This window comes from Takifugu rubripes, chromosome 1 (genome assembly GCF_901000725.2).
Source record: "Takifugu rubripes chromosome 1, fTakRub1.2, whole genome shotgun sequence".
In the NCBI taxonomy this organism is placed as follows: domain Eukaryota; kingdom Metazoa; phylum Chordata; class Actinopteri; order Tetraodontiformes; family Tetraodontidae; genus Takifugu; species Takifugu rubripes.
Genome location: NC_042285.1, coordinates 23,173,753 through 23,190,800, shown reverse-complemented (window position 1 = coordinate 23,190,800; position 17,048 = coordinate 23,173,753). Strand labels below are relative to the sequence as shown.

Below are 17,048 nucleotides of genomic sequence, written 5' to 3'. Positions count from 1 at the left end.
TAGGTTCGTGTTAAGAGCTAATCAGCTCATATCTCCAGTGACATTTATCACAGCAGAGGTGAAAGCCTGTTAGGCGGCGTGTTATCAGCGTTCAGAGTTCAGACCTCTGCAGGAGGGTGAAGCTTGTTCCAGGTGATGGTTGTTAAAAGTCACGTCTTCTTTGTCTTGTTCACTGAGACAAGTGTGTGCAAATGTCACACAAGACACACAAGGCCGTTGGGCCGTGAATGGGCCCCTTTGAGCAGGAGAAAAATGCAGATCTATCAATCATGTTGCTCATTGTGCACTTGCTTTAGCTCAAATGTGGCAGGTTAAACATGGGTGAGCCTTTGCTGTAAATGAATAGAAACCACTAAAATCATTTATGCCAAAAGGCTGAACTAGTTGCTAACGTTCAGTCACAGCCTGCGTGTGAGTCAAGAAAAATGTCTCGTCATCTTAACCACTTTCACGGGGACGTCCGGGTCCACCCTGGGCCCTATATAAGCATTTGTGGCTTCAGTAAACCAAGGACTTCACTTCTCAGCGACCAAAGATTCAGAAAACTGTACATATTTAATATACTGTAATGGAAAACTCCACAAATTAGTAAACAATGAAGAGGCAACAAAGTAAACTCATCAATTATGTAGAAGACCTGGGAACTACTTAGTTATAAGAAGCTACAGATTTTTTTAAAGAATAAAACCAACCTTCATGTATTCAGGGACAGGGTGGTAATCTAACAGATCTTCACACTTTTCTAAGAGGAAAACAGCATGACAGATAAGTAGAGGTGTGTGTGTGTGTGTGTGTGTGTGTGTGTGTGTGTGTGTGTGTTAAGGCATCAGAGACCTACAGTGCAGTCAAATCCCTTCCCATGCAGAATAACCCTATTCACAGGTCCATCCAGAACCCACCAACAACTCAGCTGATTCAAATGTTGGGAGGAGACCCAAAGAACGGTCAACCCTTGACCCAAATAACTCAGGTCAACCTCCAAGGTTGTGGCTGATGATGTGGCTGGTGCCCTCTAGTGGACTCTATAGGTACAACTACAAAAAGAGGTTAAGAAAATAATCATCAACCCGTCAAAAGAGGCTCAACTCTAGATGCTCCGGGTCATCTACACAGGTTCGACTCGGTACATTGCGCAATCTTCCTCAAAGACCTATGTTACACATGAGTATGTGAGAAAAAAACACACATCTGCAGACTGATCTCTGACTGTGTGCTCTACCATTACAACAAGCGGCAGCTTCCTGTCCAAACAAAGAGAGAAAAGCCAAGAGATGAGCTGGCATCAGGAACCCGGGGCTCCGTCCCCTTCCTGCGTCACGTCACATGACTCCATTCATTGTAGGGTTACGAACCTGCTGTCAGCCAGCGACGGAAAAGTGCTGGCAGGTCATTGCACTTCCACATGAAGCTGCAGTCACAATGTTTTTGACAATAAAGCAGCAGCAATGACAGCCAGGTGCTCCCATTATTGTTGATTTGCCACTTCAGTCCACATTCACCATGGAGCGTCAAAAGGGGAGTTCCTCTTCTGCTGTCAAGCACCAGAAAACAGCAAGAAAAGCATATCTGTTGATGCTTCTGGTGGGTGAATCATAGCGGCTGGACCCTTTGAGTTCCTTGGAGATGGTTCACCTCTCATCCAAGAGGCGTCATCACTTCTGATGTGTGGCGATGGCTGTTTGCCACTTGTCTGACAGTCTCACTTGATTGTCTGGCTGAGTTCATGCAAATCTGGCCAACAAGTGGTTGTGATTAGATGGGAGTTTTTTATTGTGAGACATTTTAAACCCATAAAACATGTCACATAATAGTGGCATCTGGAAAGGAAACGATCCTAGTGAGATCACTTCCCCTTAGTAGTGTAAAATCTAGTAAGAACTCTTGTTTCATTTCCAATTTTCTTTGTATTCCTGTTTCTTATTATTTGGAGTTAGTAGATTTTTGGATTTTGTCAAGCGTGTTTGTCAATGTGTACACTGAGTGGAAGTATTTTCTCCGCTTGGTGTAGCGCTGCACTTTAGCCACGCGAGGGCGCCAAAGTCACGCGAATGGCGAAATTCTTGTTTAGTCGGCAGGATCGACCGTAAGTGCCCTGTGTTACCTTCAGGACCACACCTGAACTTTAGGAATCTGTGCTGCAGAGTCGCCCAATTCTCAAAATCATTCAATATTAATTCATTTCTGGTATAATAACGCTGAATAATCCCTCGCGCACTCGTTTTTTAAGATATTTGTACGACTCTATTAAAAACTGTGTGCATTTTGTAGACCTTTACATTGTCACAGACTACAAATCACCGACGTAATTAGGGAAACAACGGGACTCTTGCGTTTACTTGCTCCTCCATCTTTAACAAATGGGACAGCACAAGCTGAAAAGTACCAGTTGAAGCAGCCAGGCTGCAAGTCTAAAACCTCCAAAGGGTTAAAAACGTGGACGTTTTGCTGAACAAATCCTAACAACAATGACATCAGGGTGCAACAGACAGAGGGAGCAAGACTCCAAATGCACATATCTGCTCTGCCTCTCCACACGGATGCGCGCCGACCTCTCCAGACGCGCAGCACACGCGTTTTGCGCACTGAAGTTGAGCTGAGGAGAGCGCGCAGCGGACGGGCGCAGTTGGCTGCGCGACCTGCACGCAGCAGCACCGCGTCAGTGACGCGAGATACCAAGTTGAGGGAAATATACCGCAGCTTGTGCTTCTCTCCCGGCTCCCTTCGCAACTTAAACCAGAGGATTGTGTCGGTTTACTCAAGTGAGCTGAGACGTTCGTGAGGATTTTATGCGCCGGCGTGCGGATCGAACGGGGATGATTCAGACCGAATTGCCCAACATCACCTCTGCGCTACTGTAAGAAGGAAAAGTTCTGTTCTTTTTCAATGTGCTGTGATTCGCGTGTGTTTTGAGTGAAGGTGTGCGCTTGTCTCGCAGCTGATCACAGCGATGCTTCAGCGGCGTGCGCGTCTGTCCCTCTCCGAAGCTGCCAGAGAGGATTTTAGCCCCACTCGTTCCGAATAAGTCGAGAAGTCGGTGAAGATGAGAGCCCTGCGGACAATCCCCCTGCTTCTCCTCCTGCTCCAGGTGAGACGAGCCCCAGATGAACCCGCGAACTTTGATTTCCGCGCATTTTCCTCCTTCCTGGGATCACATTTGTTCCCCTCTCGTCTAATTATATTCGCATTCTGCTTCTTATCGCGGTCGCCGAATGACGACTCAATAAATTGCGAGCGTGAAATTTTAATTGACAGATTCATTAACAGCAAATTTACTGGCCGACACGAACCCCCCCATTAAGTCTTATATGAGGCTAAGCTTGTTTTGTGTTATTGGAATTTCCGGGCTATTAACGCACCAAAGTACCCTTTTAATTAACACTTTTCCCCCCACAATGTTTTTTGAAATAACACAGTTTTCTCTGAATATTTATATGAATAACAGCGGCTGGGTTTAATTTTGCAGAGCAGTTCGACTTAAATCACTGTTTTTCTGGAATCCGGCCACATTAGCGTTTTGAATAAAACATTTATCGGTGTGTAAAAACACACACATATGGAAAACCAGATTTAAAATGGGTGTTTAAACTGGGTGTTTAGTGTCGTAAACAGTATTTCTCCGCGAGTGTTTTTATTTCCCTATTTTGCTGGATGTAAAGTGATGTCCGTGAACTCATGTGAGAGGTTTTTTCCTTCCATTTGGTTCCTATTCGTTTGGCTGTGGTGGTTTCGGTGTTTGGCTCCTCAGTCCTCGCTCCGGTCCGCCCTCTCATCCACGCTCCCGCTCTGAATTCCGTTTTTTTCCCAGACTTGAACATGGTTTGACCTCTGTGTTTGACCCCGGGAGGGTTGCTGTTGGAGGCCGGAAGTTTAAAATAAGAATATAAGTGAGAAATAAGGATGAAAATTGCAGAAACGACATGTTCTTAAAGCCTTTTTGTGTCTGCGCAAGACAGGATGTTTTATTTACCTCAGGTTTGTTGCTTTTAGATAAAATCGCCTCGTATTAAAAAAAACAACCCTTTTTGCAGAATTGAGCTTGTCAAGTAAATATTACAGATGTGAAGGTCTGTTCGAACTTCCTCTTCAGGAATAATACGAGGGTTTAACGGTGATTATCCTCGCTTTGTGGAATCTCTGATCAGACCCAGAAAAGAAAATGCCGTGTGATTGAAGAAGCTCCTTTACATCTGCATTATCCTCAAAGAGGACTTAACGATAGCCTTGAACTGCGCAGATGCAAAGTGCTGTCTGCTCAGGCTTTTGTAATCAGCCTGTTGGGAGCTCGGCCTCCAGAGGGCGAGAGACAGAGGGAAAGAGGGGGAGAGAGAGAGAGAGAGAGCGGGGCCGCCTCCCTCGAGGAGTCCTCTATCAGCCTCGATGGCTTCCCTCCCAGCAGACCCGATGCTGCCTAACTGGCTCTTATCAATACACCAGAAGACTTATCAGAGTTTGTTTATAGGGACCATCAGCTGTGTAGGATTCTGACTGGAGAAGATGCTGCAGATGCGTGAACATTGGTAAAGAGCCCCAGTCGGGGGTGTTTACTCCGCCAGATGGGGAGGATCCAGACAGGAATCCAGCGGTGAAAGTGTAGCGCCAGCCTGAGCATCTGTGCTGCTCCCCAGGGACAAATAAGAGGGTCAAAGCCGTCCTCGGAGAATCCATTCTCCCCCTTGACATCTGCTGCCGTTACTCTGTTGGCGGTGGCGGCGGAACAATATAGATGATGATAAAACACACTTGACAGAACTTACTGTCTGCCGACGCCCTTCCTTTATGCTCCGTGCTTCTTTAAGCCCCCGGCGCCGTTCGGGATCATGTGCAGGAAGGTGCGTTTTAATTTTATTAAACCGTCGCCCCCCTTTAGCGTCGGGCGCCTGGGCGCGACGTCAGCGCACCGGGATGGAGGGAGAAGGTGGAGAGGAGACAAATTCCCATTAAAGTGGACATGGTTGTTGGAGTTTAACCCTGCAGCTCCGACATGCAGCATTCCACGGCTTACAAGTCACTCCTTAAAGGAATTAGCATTCATTATTGCCCTTCCTGACTCTGTGGAGACGCTAATGTAAGCGCAGTTTAAGGTTTTAAGGGTTTGATGAAGGGGAAAATACAAAAATCCTTTTTTTTTAACAGTTTGTTCTATTTCTTTCTTCCTTTCCTTCTTCCTTTCCTTCTTTCTTTCCTCCTTTCCTGCTTTCTGAACTCGCTCTCGGCAGCATGGCGGAGCGGCGCCACTCAAAGTCAAAGCAGTCCCCGACAAGGACGACAGTTTCATCCCCATCTTCATAACAAAACACAAATTCCACAGATTCCCTCTCGAAGGGCTCTTTAACCCACTTCCCTCCCCATGCTCAATTAGGTTCCCTTTTTTTTTTCTTTTTTCATTATTTATTTACGCTGTGTTTAAAGGCAACCAACACTGGGAAGTGTAATAAAATGTACAGTGGGGGGGGGATTAGGAGCAGTTCTTTAATCTCACGCTTCTGATAATGCTGCACGGCCTGATTGATTAGTTTTTCAGGAAGCTTATGTCAGAAAAACCTAATCCGTCTTTGGATTGTGCCAGCCTTGTAAGGTTTTCCGCACTGCCACTTTATCACGGCGGCGAATTACAGAGCTGCTGCGCTGTGATAAGGTCCTCGTCTCTTTTACAGACCCCGCCGCCCAGCCCCCTGTGCCCCCCTCCAACCCCACCCCAGCTCCTCCTCACCACTAACCCCCCCGAACCCCCCACCCCCCCACCATCACCCCTCTGGACAATAAAAGAGAGAGAGAGAGAGAAAATGTGTTTATATTCTTCACATTCTGCTCTCGGAATTTGCCTTGTATGAGAAGTGAGTAGGAAGAGCGGCCGGAGCTTCAGGAGGAAAACCCAGCAGAGAAATCGGCCGGAAAACTTGGCAGACGCCGAAATGTCGGCAGGGGCGATTAAACGTGGAGCGGGGGAGCGGAGAGGCCTCGCGCGGCCGTAACGGCGTCTTTCAGGAATCATTTTTTGGAGCTTACACGCTTCCGATGCGTATCTGTGCTCATATTGGGGTCACCGGTGTTTCCAGACCAGATAATCCCCAATAAATAATGTTGTCTGTGGCATTTGCAGTCTGGGACCCGTGTTGTCTCACCTCTCTGAAGCCTGTGTCGGGTTCCTTCTTTCTTTTTTTCCCTTGCTGGTTAAATCCCTCAAACGACACTTGTCGACACCGCCGGTTGTATCGACAGCCACTTTTCCAATCATACACCAATGGCAGCAGCCGGCGATCTACTTATGAGGCAGAGATGTGTCCCGTGATTGCCAATAAAGACGCGTGCTGTGACCTTTACGGTAGCGATGGAGGTCACACCATTATTGGAGCACGGTTACCTCCAGCAAAGGTTCACATTTTTAAAAAAATATTCCGATTTGGGGAACATGGAGCTCATTTTCCGGGAAAATAGAGCATCATGTAGCCTCTTTAATAAGTAGCGACTGAAGCTAAAGGTGTGAGAGTTAAAAGTTTGGCCTTTGTTCTGACGAGTGTTGGGATGAACGCCCCCCCCCCCCCATTGTGGTGGATCCGGTGCAGGAAATGCACAGCGTGTTTAATATGGCGCTGAGCTTCCCGCCCTCGGTCCACTGCTATGAATTTTGATGTGCGGCGTGCCGCCTCAGATCTACCTTGCAGCGTTGTCATTACCGCTCTGCTCGGTCAGGAACATCCGGCAGCCTGTGATGCAGGGCCTCGCCGTTTAGCGGCTCCTTCGCTGCCTGCGGGGCTTCTGCGGCGGCGGCGATCGTTTCCTGGTATTTAGAGGCGGCGTCTGGTCTGAAGGAGCCTCACTCTTTAGTTGTAGTTATTAAAACGGTCCTGTTACTCTCCCCCCCCCCAAATGTCAGTGGCGCAGAACGTTTCTGCCTTTGCAGCCTTTTTTTTACCCCAAACGTTTGACATATATGGCTCCTAATTACCATCAGGTTTGGTTGCCAGCTAAAAAAAAAGAGAAAAAAAAGCAATCATCCGACATGTCGGAGCTGTGGAACGTGATCGACCTCCTTAATTAAAACAGCATTTCTTTTGGGTGGAAGGAAAAGGTGTGAATAAATACCATAAATCTCTTTGCTGATTGTTCTCACTGCCGCATTCCCGACTCTGCCTCCCGGCTCCGAGGCCTTCCTTTTGGTTCTTTCCAGCGCTAACAAAGCTCCGTCAGCTCCCCTCTGTCTCTGCCGGCCTCTTTCATGTATCAGAGCCTCTCGCACGGGAGAGGAAACGCCGTCTTTCCAGCTCTTGTTTTCCTCTTCAAAGCCGACTGTTTGAGAACAGAAGCATTTGTTCTGTCACATTTAGCGGACGCATGTTGGAGCAAGTCGACACACGTGGCGGTAAAACATTGAATTTCTAAAGAGGAGGGGTGGTGGGGGGGCAGGAGATGTCGCAGCTGAGCGTTAGGCGACTTATCGCCAGCAAGTTTGTACAAATGAGGCTGAGGTCAAGAGAACGGTAATTCCGGCTGGGTGGTATTATCCTCTCGGATCCCTGCTATCAGACAGAGGTGTGCTTCAGGTGTCAGGAGCCGACGCCGAAGATGACGCTTTGACCATGTAAGGGGATTATGAAAGTGATGATGCGTTGAAAGGTAACACTCGCCCAAAAGTGAAGTGTTCAGGGCTTTAGCTGCTGTCAGACCTGGCAGCTGCTGAGATAACAGGAGTATCCAGATTACCTGGAGGCTCCTCACTTGGAGTGGGATCTTCACTGGAACACCTGACAGCTCAGACACATGGAAATTTCCACAGCAGCTCACATGATCCCGTTTTTACTCCACCCCTGCCTCTCTGCTAGTGATGGATGTAAATATGTTTATTATGAAGTTGATGTTTATTACGAGTTTCTGGTTCACATTATACACGTACAAAACACTCTTAATGCTTACCAATTACTGATGCATTATTCTGGGTTTTTGCTCTAATTGCAATGACTTCAAACATGTTGGGGTGTAAATGTGTCATAAAACCCAAAATAGTTAACGTTAATGTTGGAAATTCCAATTACAGTGGTGACTAAATGCTGTTTAACTTAAGTCTCTTCGATATACATCAATAACAGAGTGAAAACATTTGGAAATATAACACAAACACTGGAAGTTTACGTTAATAAGCTTGAAAATGCTTTATTCATGGTTCAGTAATGAGCTCAATTTACAACTCTGGTGACAGAAATGATTTATCTTTATCGCCAAATTGTCTTTTCTCTTGAATATTCCTAAAAATAAAGGAAAATGACGTCATGATTCCCGATCTGATCGGAGGGAAAATCTACCGTGGTGGTGAAACACAAACGTCGGCACCACGAAGAGATTTTTCCCCTTAACGAGCGGGAATTTCGGGAGTTTTTACTGAACCGACTAAAAGCAGCACACAGACGCTGACTTTGATTCAGAAAAATAGCTGCGACGAAGAGTCCCCAACATATAATCCTCAGATATCCGAGGTGTTATTAGTATTGGTGGGAGGACAAACTCCCATCGTATGATTTATGAAAGCCACAGGAGGGTTATGATACGTGGCGTGATTTATGCTAATCGGCAGATGCAGGCAGCTCTGAGACAGATCACATTTTCCCTCAACATGCTCGCAAACGCAGGAATCGCAGCCATGAGCAATATTAGCTTCTCATATGAGGTAAACACCTATCAGAGCTTTCTAATCTCTCTCTAAAGCACAGGGAACAGCGAGTGTATGGACTGAGAATCGCAAACAGTCTCAATTGATGAACCCACGCGACGTCTTCTGCAGCTAAAGGAACATTTGCACCGTTAGCGCCCCCGGTGGCCGGGGTTGGACTGTGGCGGACGGTCGCTCTGGCTATCAGCGCCAAGACAAGCCTGTGTGTTTGTGCTTTGCAGCAACTGTTTTGCAGTGTCCTTGAGTATACCGCTGGAATCTCCTTATTGATTTTATTGAGAAGCAGCAACACCCCCACCTTTTCTTCTCACAAAAGTTATTACAGGCACAGAATGGTGTTTTTTTTTCCCCCCTTGTTTTTATTTCTTTTTCCTACCAACAGCATTAACTGCTGCTGCTGTTGTCGGTGTGCTGCATGTAAAGCCACCTTTGGGTCCCAGGTCAGATCTCGCTTTAAATGGTCTGATTCAAGGACGCTTGTGCAGAATGAATGCTGGCCTAAGACACTGGTAATAAGTTGCAGGCGTTATTAAACTGCCGTTATATTTCATCTGAACCTCCTGTAGCTTTGAGGAAACGGCTCTCTCGTCGGGTGTCATTAGATTGATCGATGCAGCCGTCACGCTCTTCATTTCTGCCTGTCTGTTAGGTGACAACACACCTGAACACTCCCTCTTTTTTATGTATTTGGAGGACACACACTCACACAAAGGATTTTTGGCTGATTCCCCATTTTAAAAATAAATAAATGGGGCAATCATTGTCAGCGCTATGCTAACGTTTCCTTAAATTTTGGTGCCAACAGTTGTTCAACATCACACTACTAATGAACAGACTTTCACACCTCTCAGCCGTGTTTGCACAATAAGTAATGTCTGTCAACAAGATCTGCTCGGTGGGAATAAAGAGACGCTGCTGCTGCTGGCGCGATGCGGCCGCGACAACATCATTAGCACTTTCCACTTAGCGCTCTGTTTTCCCAGCGACTGCCGTCAGCATTCGTTTCATCGGAGAGAGACGCCAGTCTGGTTTGTGTCGACGGGATCGGCTGTCGCTGTGACCACGCAGCAGATTTTATGTCACCGTGCCATGTGGAGTCATTAATGAGTAAATTTCACACCGTCGGTATTCTCAACTAAATAATTCCCAGGATGTGATGATAAATTAAGCTGCAAATTCAATACTGGATCTATAGCAGCTTAAGTGTGAGTGTTTAGTATATTGAGGCTTGTTCTCACAGAGGTCAGGCGGTAATGGTCTGATGGATTATAGGCGAGGAGATGTGCCACACACACACACACACACACACACACACACACACACTCACCAGTCACATCGGCCTGTGAATGGTGAGGTGTCCCGTTGTGGATTGGTTGTTGCAAACCACCTCAGCGCTGAAGCACCTGCCATGTGTTTCACCGGACAGCCTCTGATTAAAAGTGATGGCTTCAGAGCGTGAGGCTGTTCGGCGATTTGAGCACCAATCTTCAGAGACGTTCAGAACCCCCCCACCTCGCTCCATGAGCCCCAAAGGTGCCTCCAGGGCCGTCTCTCCTGGAACCAGCTCAGGGTGTGAATCATTATAAATGATGTATCCAGCAACATCAGGAGGAAGACGGCCAGGGGAGAGAAGTGGGGGGGGGGGTTTAATGCGAGAGCAGTCGCTTGTCATGTCAAGCCGAGCCGGCTGCCGTCCATCCAGTTTGAGCCGCTCAGGTGCCGCGGCAGAGCCAGACGGCGGCGAGGCCGGTTTAATTTCTGTGGAATGTCCAGATTTCCACTGCGCTGAAGTGCATCAAGTTAATGAAGCTTTGGACACAGAAAATTAGCAGAGAAATGAATGGCACCACCAAAGTGAGGTCAATTTGCACAGATAAATCCATGAAGAACAGCCGGGCGCATCGTTGGAACTGCTCCGGCTGCACTGATGAGCAGGTTAATTGCCCATTTTGTTTATTTGTGAGAACGACGCCTGAAACCAATTTCCCCCCAGATGCATATAAGAGCTTCTGCGCCTGGAAAAAATTCCACAAAAAGCATCAACAATAACATAATTTTCGCTCGCCCATTGGAGGAACTCTCTCACCCCGCCCTCTGAAAAAAAGAGAGCATGAAATATAGCCCTCGCCTTATAAATGGGGCTGCATTTTCAGCCGAGGCAGGTTGAGAGAGATTCCATCACCGCAGCCTTGCCCGCGGCCAAGAAACCATCACGGACGGGCTGTCTGATCACGGCGCGCACGCTTTAACGGCAGCTCTTCTTATGATCCAGAAGCCAGATGTCACTGGCTTCTTAATAACTTTCTAGAGGCTAGTTGTGGTCACCGTGGCAATTACCTTTATGTCAGCCCTCTAAAAGATATGTCTACCCACGGGACAAGCAGACAGCCAGCTCCATAATGCTCATTACAGAGGAGCGCCCATTCTTCCTCACGTTGAGGAGCCCGCGATCTGTATTTAACACCACAGAACATAGACGGCGTTTAAGAGAGGAGGGTCTGAGTTCTGGCTTCTGCCCGGCCGGGCGTCCTTCTAGGATGTGGGAGACAGGAGCTAAAAGGGAGAATAAGCAGTGAAAATATGTTGCGCTATCAATCTCTGAGTGTGTTTTTGACACATATACAGCACAAGAATCTGATGACAAGATCTGCAATAATTGTTTGTGTTGTAGGATAAAAGGCCGACGGCGTTCAGGCAATTTATCAAGCTGCCTCCGGTCCTAAAGTCAATTTTTCTCCTTGATATCAAAAAGGGAACAAAAAGGGAAGGTCTCCGCCAGGGAGACAAAACGTGCACAGACGCTCCCAAGGATGAACTCTTCCCCCGTTTGGGCGCTCGCCTCCGTGCGGGGCGTAAATGAACCACTGCTGCACAGTTTTGTTTTCAGTAACGGCGCCGTCTCCGTTACATTAGACGGGTCAGTCGGATGTGTCCGAATGCTCATTTAAGCTGCTTCACAGCCTTTGGATTTAATTTGGGTTGTTCCCAGAGAAGCATCCCAACAGTTTGAGGCTGCAGCTCTCAGCAGTGCTGCTAAACGATGATAAATGCGTTCGATTCAGCTAAACACGCTACAGACGCGCTCGATTTTGGCGCACGCGGCATCGTGAATCGAGGACAGATCGTTGTGACGGCGTCCCTGCCCACGGGTGCAAAGGTCAGGTGGCGTCGCGGCGGTGGCCTCGCAGGGTTCTCCAGCAGCCTCCTCGCCTGCTGAAACGAGGTCTGCTGGGCTTTTTTTTCCTTCCCCGGCTCCGTAAGACTGCAGTTATTATCATAATAACGTCTTGTTTCAAGTCACTCCGGAACGCCTGGAGCACAGCAGCGCCGATTAAGAAATCTTAATTAAGCTTTTGTAGATTCTCCTTCATCAGACCTTGCCTCTTTTTGTTTCGCCGCTGCATCTTGTTGTACAAAAACTCGGATTTAGCCTCTTTTTCGGGGGGGGGGGGGTCTTTTTTTCTTTTCTTTTGGAAATGCAGCAGTGAGTGAAGCCAGGCTGTTAATGTGGCTGCTGCATGTGTGCACGGGGGGGGGGGGTACAGCAAAGCCTGCGTGTCACTGCAAGCTTTCAAGTTCCCCGAGCTTCATCTCTTTCGGGGCGTTTAAGTATTATATATCCCCCTCCTGATCCCCTTGTTGTCACAGCAATTTCCACAGTTGCTCATCATACTTTAACGCCGCTCCCGTTTTCATTATAATCGCCCGACGCAAAGCTCACCTGAGATTTACACCCAAAGACAGGCTTTGTTTCTTTCTCTTCCTTCGCCTCACCTCTGACGCCTCGCCTGTAACGGCCTAACGCCACGTTCCGGCGCTCCGCTGCAGCCCGCAGGTTCCACCCGGCCTGGCATTGTGACGCTGCGACAGTCAAATCAAATTAGCAGGCGAGCCCACATGAGGGATTACCGAGTGGCGGCGTCAATGAGGGAATACAGCCGGTAGAATTGGCTGATTAAATGACTTTGATGTGGCGAGCAGCATAAAAGGACATTATTACCGCGTTGGCTCATTCATCTGTGTTTACAAGGAGCCACTGTCTTAATTAAGCATTGTGACGGCTGATGGACGAGCCAGGCTTACTGACCGTGAGCCACGCATTGATTTCACATTACACGTCCAGAGCGCCATTACGTCCTGCTTCCTGCGACGCGGACGCACAGTTGGTTAAAGGTAAAGCTGCACGTGGCGGCTCGGCGCCGAGGGGAATGTTTGCAGGGAAGCAAAACAAACCCGAGTCTGTCAGACCTAGTTTGTTAACTTTGTACGCTCAGGCTTACAGCGAAATTATAATTAGCGTAGAAGTAACGCTCAGCATCTCTGAGAACTCCAACAGCCGCTGCTCGGTGCTTTCAACATCTGCCTCGCTCAGTGATCCCCCCAGCCAGGCCCGAGGAAAAGCCGGCACTGCTAATTACTAATAAAAGCAGCTAAGCTCATTGCCGTGAATTATGAAAGCTTTATCTGAAGTGGACCAGGAATTGCTGCTGAAGCTCGCAGGGATTTGAGGTACAACCGGGGATGGCGCTTCGTTGCCACGTTGGGATTAGCAGGCGGCGCCGCACATTACCAGGCCTGCTTCATTGTTGGGAACCATTCCGGGCTAAAGTTTAGAGGCATCGGGTGTGAGCGAGTGACACTGCCGATGTTAAATCCCATTTAGGATTTTACTGTCACGTAAACTGAAAAGTCAGAAGAAAATTGCACTCTGGGTGTTGTGTTGTGCGTTGTTGCCGTAACTTTACTCAAGCGGCGCACTTTTTGTTCTTTAACAGGACTTTTCCAGTCAGCATGTGTGTTCACTATGGAATCATTTGATTTGATCATTTGACTAAAAGTCTTGAGATTCCTGTGAAAAGTGTAATTGAATGTGAGGGCAGGAAGAGACGTGAGGAGACAGACCAAGACGGATCAGCTGTCGGTTCTCCTCCAGGTAGACCGATGACGGACGTGCTGATCACTGCTCTGCACCGGCCACAGATTAAATGGTTCCCCTTTTTAACTGCAGCGGGGGGGGGGGGGGGATTATTAACAGGGAAGATCTACTAAATAAAGTCCATTCTTCTGGGTGTCGAGCTGCTCACACTTGAGGAAACAGCTAAAGTCACTATTAGTGGAAAAACGGACTAAAACTCATCGTTTAACTAAAATGACGGTATAAAAACTTGGGGGGGGTTCAAGCCTGGTCTACTGTTAACAAGTCTTTTTACAAAGAGTTTAGAAAATTTAAAGCTAACTGGATCGTTTGATTGATTTTTTGCCAAGGAGTAAAGTGGCTGTTGTGACCTTTCTGTATTTTCAGTAACGCGTCGCACTCAGTCATTTTTCCTTTTAAACTCTGGCGCCGTGACATTTACAGGGTGCTTACGAGAAGTTGTCGATCACTGTGGAATTTTCTTGATTTTCCCCTCGCACGTGGATCCGCGGACGATTGGGCATGAACCACGAGCCGAGCGACCGCGGCGCTAAGTTAGCGTGTTGAGTAATCGTGCTTCTCAAAGGTGTTCTGACTTTGAGGGTGTCTCACCAACTTTTCCGTGCTTTCTCCAAAGGTTACGTGCGGGAAAGTGCAGGAAAGAGCCACGGAGCTTATCGAATGGAGCGACGGCATAACCGAAGAGAAGACTTCTCCCACGGGGGCCAGCCCGCGGATACTCAACCCCCTCCGTTTGTTTGCCAGGGGTTCCCCCGGGTTCAAGAGCGACATGAGGGAAATTACATATTTACAGAACATGGAGGACTTCTGGGACTGGTTATCTAACCAGACAGATGTTCAAGGGGTTCAAGCCAGAACTAAACGCAGGCCGATCGTCAAGACCGGCAAGTTCAAAAAGATGTTCGGCTGGGGGGACTTCCACTCCAACATCAAGACGGTCAAGCTCAACCTGCTGATCACCGGGAAGATCGTGGACCACGGGAACGGCACCTTCAGCGTGTACTTCCGCCACAACTCCACGGGCCTGGGCAACGTGTCGGTCAGCCTGGTGCCGCCCTCCAAGGTGGTGGAGTTCGAGATCGCCCAGCAGTCCACGCTGGAGACCAAAGACACCAAATCGTTCAACTGTCGCATCGAGTACGAGAAGACCGACCGCAACAAGAAGACCGCGCTGTGCGGCTTCGACACCTCCAAGGTCTGCTATCAGGAGCAGACGCAGAGCCACGTCTCCTGGCTGTGCTCCAAACCATTCAAAGTCATATGCATCTATATAGCCTTTTACAGTGTGGACTATAAACTGGTGCAAAAGGTATGTCCCGACTACAATTACCATAGCGACACGCCCTACTCCTCCACAGGATGAGCCAGCTGCGCTTCATCTGTGACCCTTTAATTTGCCCTCCAACAACGCCAGCCTCTAAGCACCTTGTCTCCTCCTACCTAAATATCTCGAACCCGTTGCAGGAAGTGCAGGATGTTAAAGGCGCCGCATTGAATGGCAGACGATTGGCAAGGGCTGAGATAGTTGGGTATCCAGGGACTCGGTTCTAGGGGTTGATTTGGGATTCCGAGCTAGCTACCAACCCTGGGTGACTCCTCCCCTTCGCAACGGCACATGTTCTCTGTAAACCACTGGTGTAATTAGCATGCTGTCCAGATGTTTTCTCCAAGGCTAGTCCATAGGCACGCAGCCTCCTCCTCTAAAGTGCACACAGACTTCTGCGCCCGTGTGAATTGATGCTATTTTGGTAAAAAAAAAAGAAAGAAAAGTTTCCTCATCACGACAGGACTCGGAACCGCGCAAATTACTGCAACATTGAGACATTTGAACGTATTCAAACGGACACAAAACCAAACCGTTTACATTAGGGGATAAGTCATATGGGGGCGTTGGCTATAAAAGAAGCGCTGCTGGCTTCCATCCATACCGGTTAACAGAACAAAGGCAGGGAGGCTAGATTAATTTAGCTAAATTAATTTCTTTTTAGGGTCCTCTGAATCAGAAGGCCAGAATCATTTTGTTCGTAACAGTGTGAAATGAAGTGAAGCGAGTGATTACAAACGTACTCATCCCGACCCGGCTAATCAATCTAAAGTAGAGAAATCATAAATCTATGCTCGTTTGTGGATAACTTCACCGCTGGCGCCTCTCCTGCGGCTCGTAGTCAGCCGGCAAGACCAGGCCCGTGGGTGGATTAGCGTGTCGGGGGAGATGGTGGCGGGGATAAGTGATAATGGCGGGACAGGTGGGTTTAGTGGCTCCGGCAGACAATTAGAAGCACTCTGTCACGGCTCCGCCGCGGCCCCGGCGCCACCTCCCTTTAAGAGGCTTTAATTAACTTCATTTAAGAGGAGCAGGAGGGGAGGAAGCCAAATCCTGAAAAGAACGAATCTTCAATGTGAGACGCCTGCCCCCCCCCTTCCCCGTTGTACAGTGGAGTCGTGTAAATGTGCTTCAAATTAGCGACCGCCAGTGATTTTGTGTTTAAAAAAAAAAAAATGTCAACGGCGCACACCCGGGGTGACCCCTGACCCCCGGGAAATTAAGATGAGGTGTACAGTAGAGTCCGAGTGGATCCATGTTGTTTTCCTTCTTTGTACAAATGCTGTGTATCAACTTGTTCCTCGATGTGTTTATTTATGGCTTCAGAGTAAAAGTGTGGATTTATTCCGATTTTTCCAAAGAACCACATATATACGTATCCATATATATATACCAGTAACTATACTACTCCCTATTTTTGGTGTTCCAGCAACTCCCGTAGATGACGTAGAAGAATATAGATGCTTTGATTTCCAGTTTGTGATCCTGGCAGATTTTACTGTTGTTCATTGATTTCCCGCCTGCTTGATCTTATTTTTTTCCCCTGTAAAATAGAGAAAAATGCTGTGTGTATAGTGTAAGTAAAAGAAATGTTCTTTTTTTAAAATATTACATTTCCACCGGGGTGTTTTTGTTTGTTTTTTTTCCGGAAGAGATGAATTTAGGATTTAATGGCATTAAAGTTATTTGACCTTACAGCAGCAGCACGTTGTCAACAGTGAGTCGGCCGCTCGTCTCATTTCATTCCTACCAGGACTCCTCAACTGGATAAACACGCCGTTTTAAGGGCGCCGCTTTTTAATGGGTAATAAATCTGTGTCCACAGGCGTGGATGATACCAGAGGTACACCTCAGGGAGCACATCCATTTCGCTGTGGCCATCAGGGACTCGGGTCTTTTCATTCGCTTCCATTACTCTTATCTGATCAGGATGAGGCCCCCGCTCCTGGAGCGGCGGCGGCGGCGTTCACGCTGCACACATCCAAATGTGAGGCAAACTAAGGTGGGGGTTAACGTACATTTCACTTTCTGGGATTTTCCACGGCAGCAGATGTTGACAACATGAACGGAGAGGTCGGGAGGATGAAGCTTCACGCCCGCTTCATCCCTCTTCCACGCCACGATGA

At 47.9% G+C, this 17,048-nt stretch overlaps 1 protein-coding gene across 1 annotated transcript; it reads left to right on the top strand.

The window, feature by feature from the left end:
* The first annotated feature begins 2,298 nt into the window (after positions 1-2,298).
* nxph2a (neurexophilin 2a) lies at positions 2,299-15,860 on the top strand. The gene is made up of 3 exons (XM_011611613.2): positions 2,299-2,854; positions 2,936-3,085; positions 14,215-15,860. Exons 2-3 carry the CDS (start codon positions 3,041-3,043, stop codon positions 14,959-14,961), a joined length of 792 nt encoding a protein of 263 aa, XP_011609915.1. The 5' UTR covers positions 2,299-2,854; positions 2,936-3,040; the 3' UTR covers positions 14,962-15,860.
* Positions 15,861-17,048: the final 1,188 nt, after the last annotated feature.

What these genes read in the sequence shown, in the direction of transcription:
- nxph2a (XM_011611613.2), top strand. Translation starts at nt 3,041, where the DNA reads ATGAGAGCCCTGCGGACAATCCCCCTGCTTCTCCTCCTGCTCCAG. An exon ending in TGCTTCTCCTCCTGCTCCAG is followed by an intron (nt 3,086 to 14,214) that starts GTGAGACGAGCC and finishes CTTTCTCCAAAG; the next exon opens with GTTACGTGCGGGAAAGTGCA.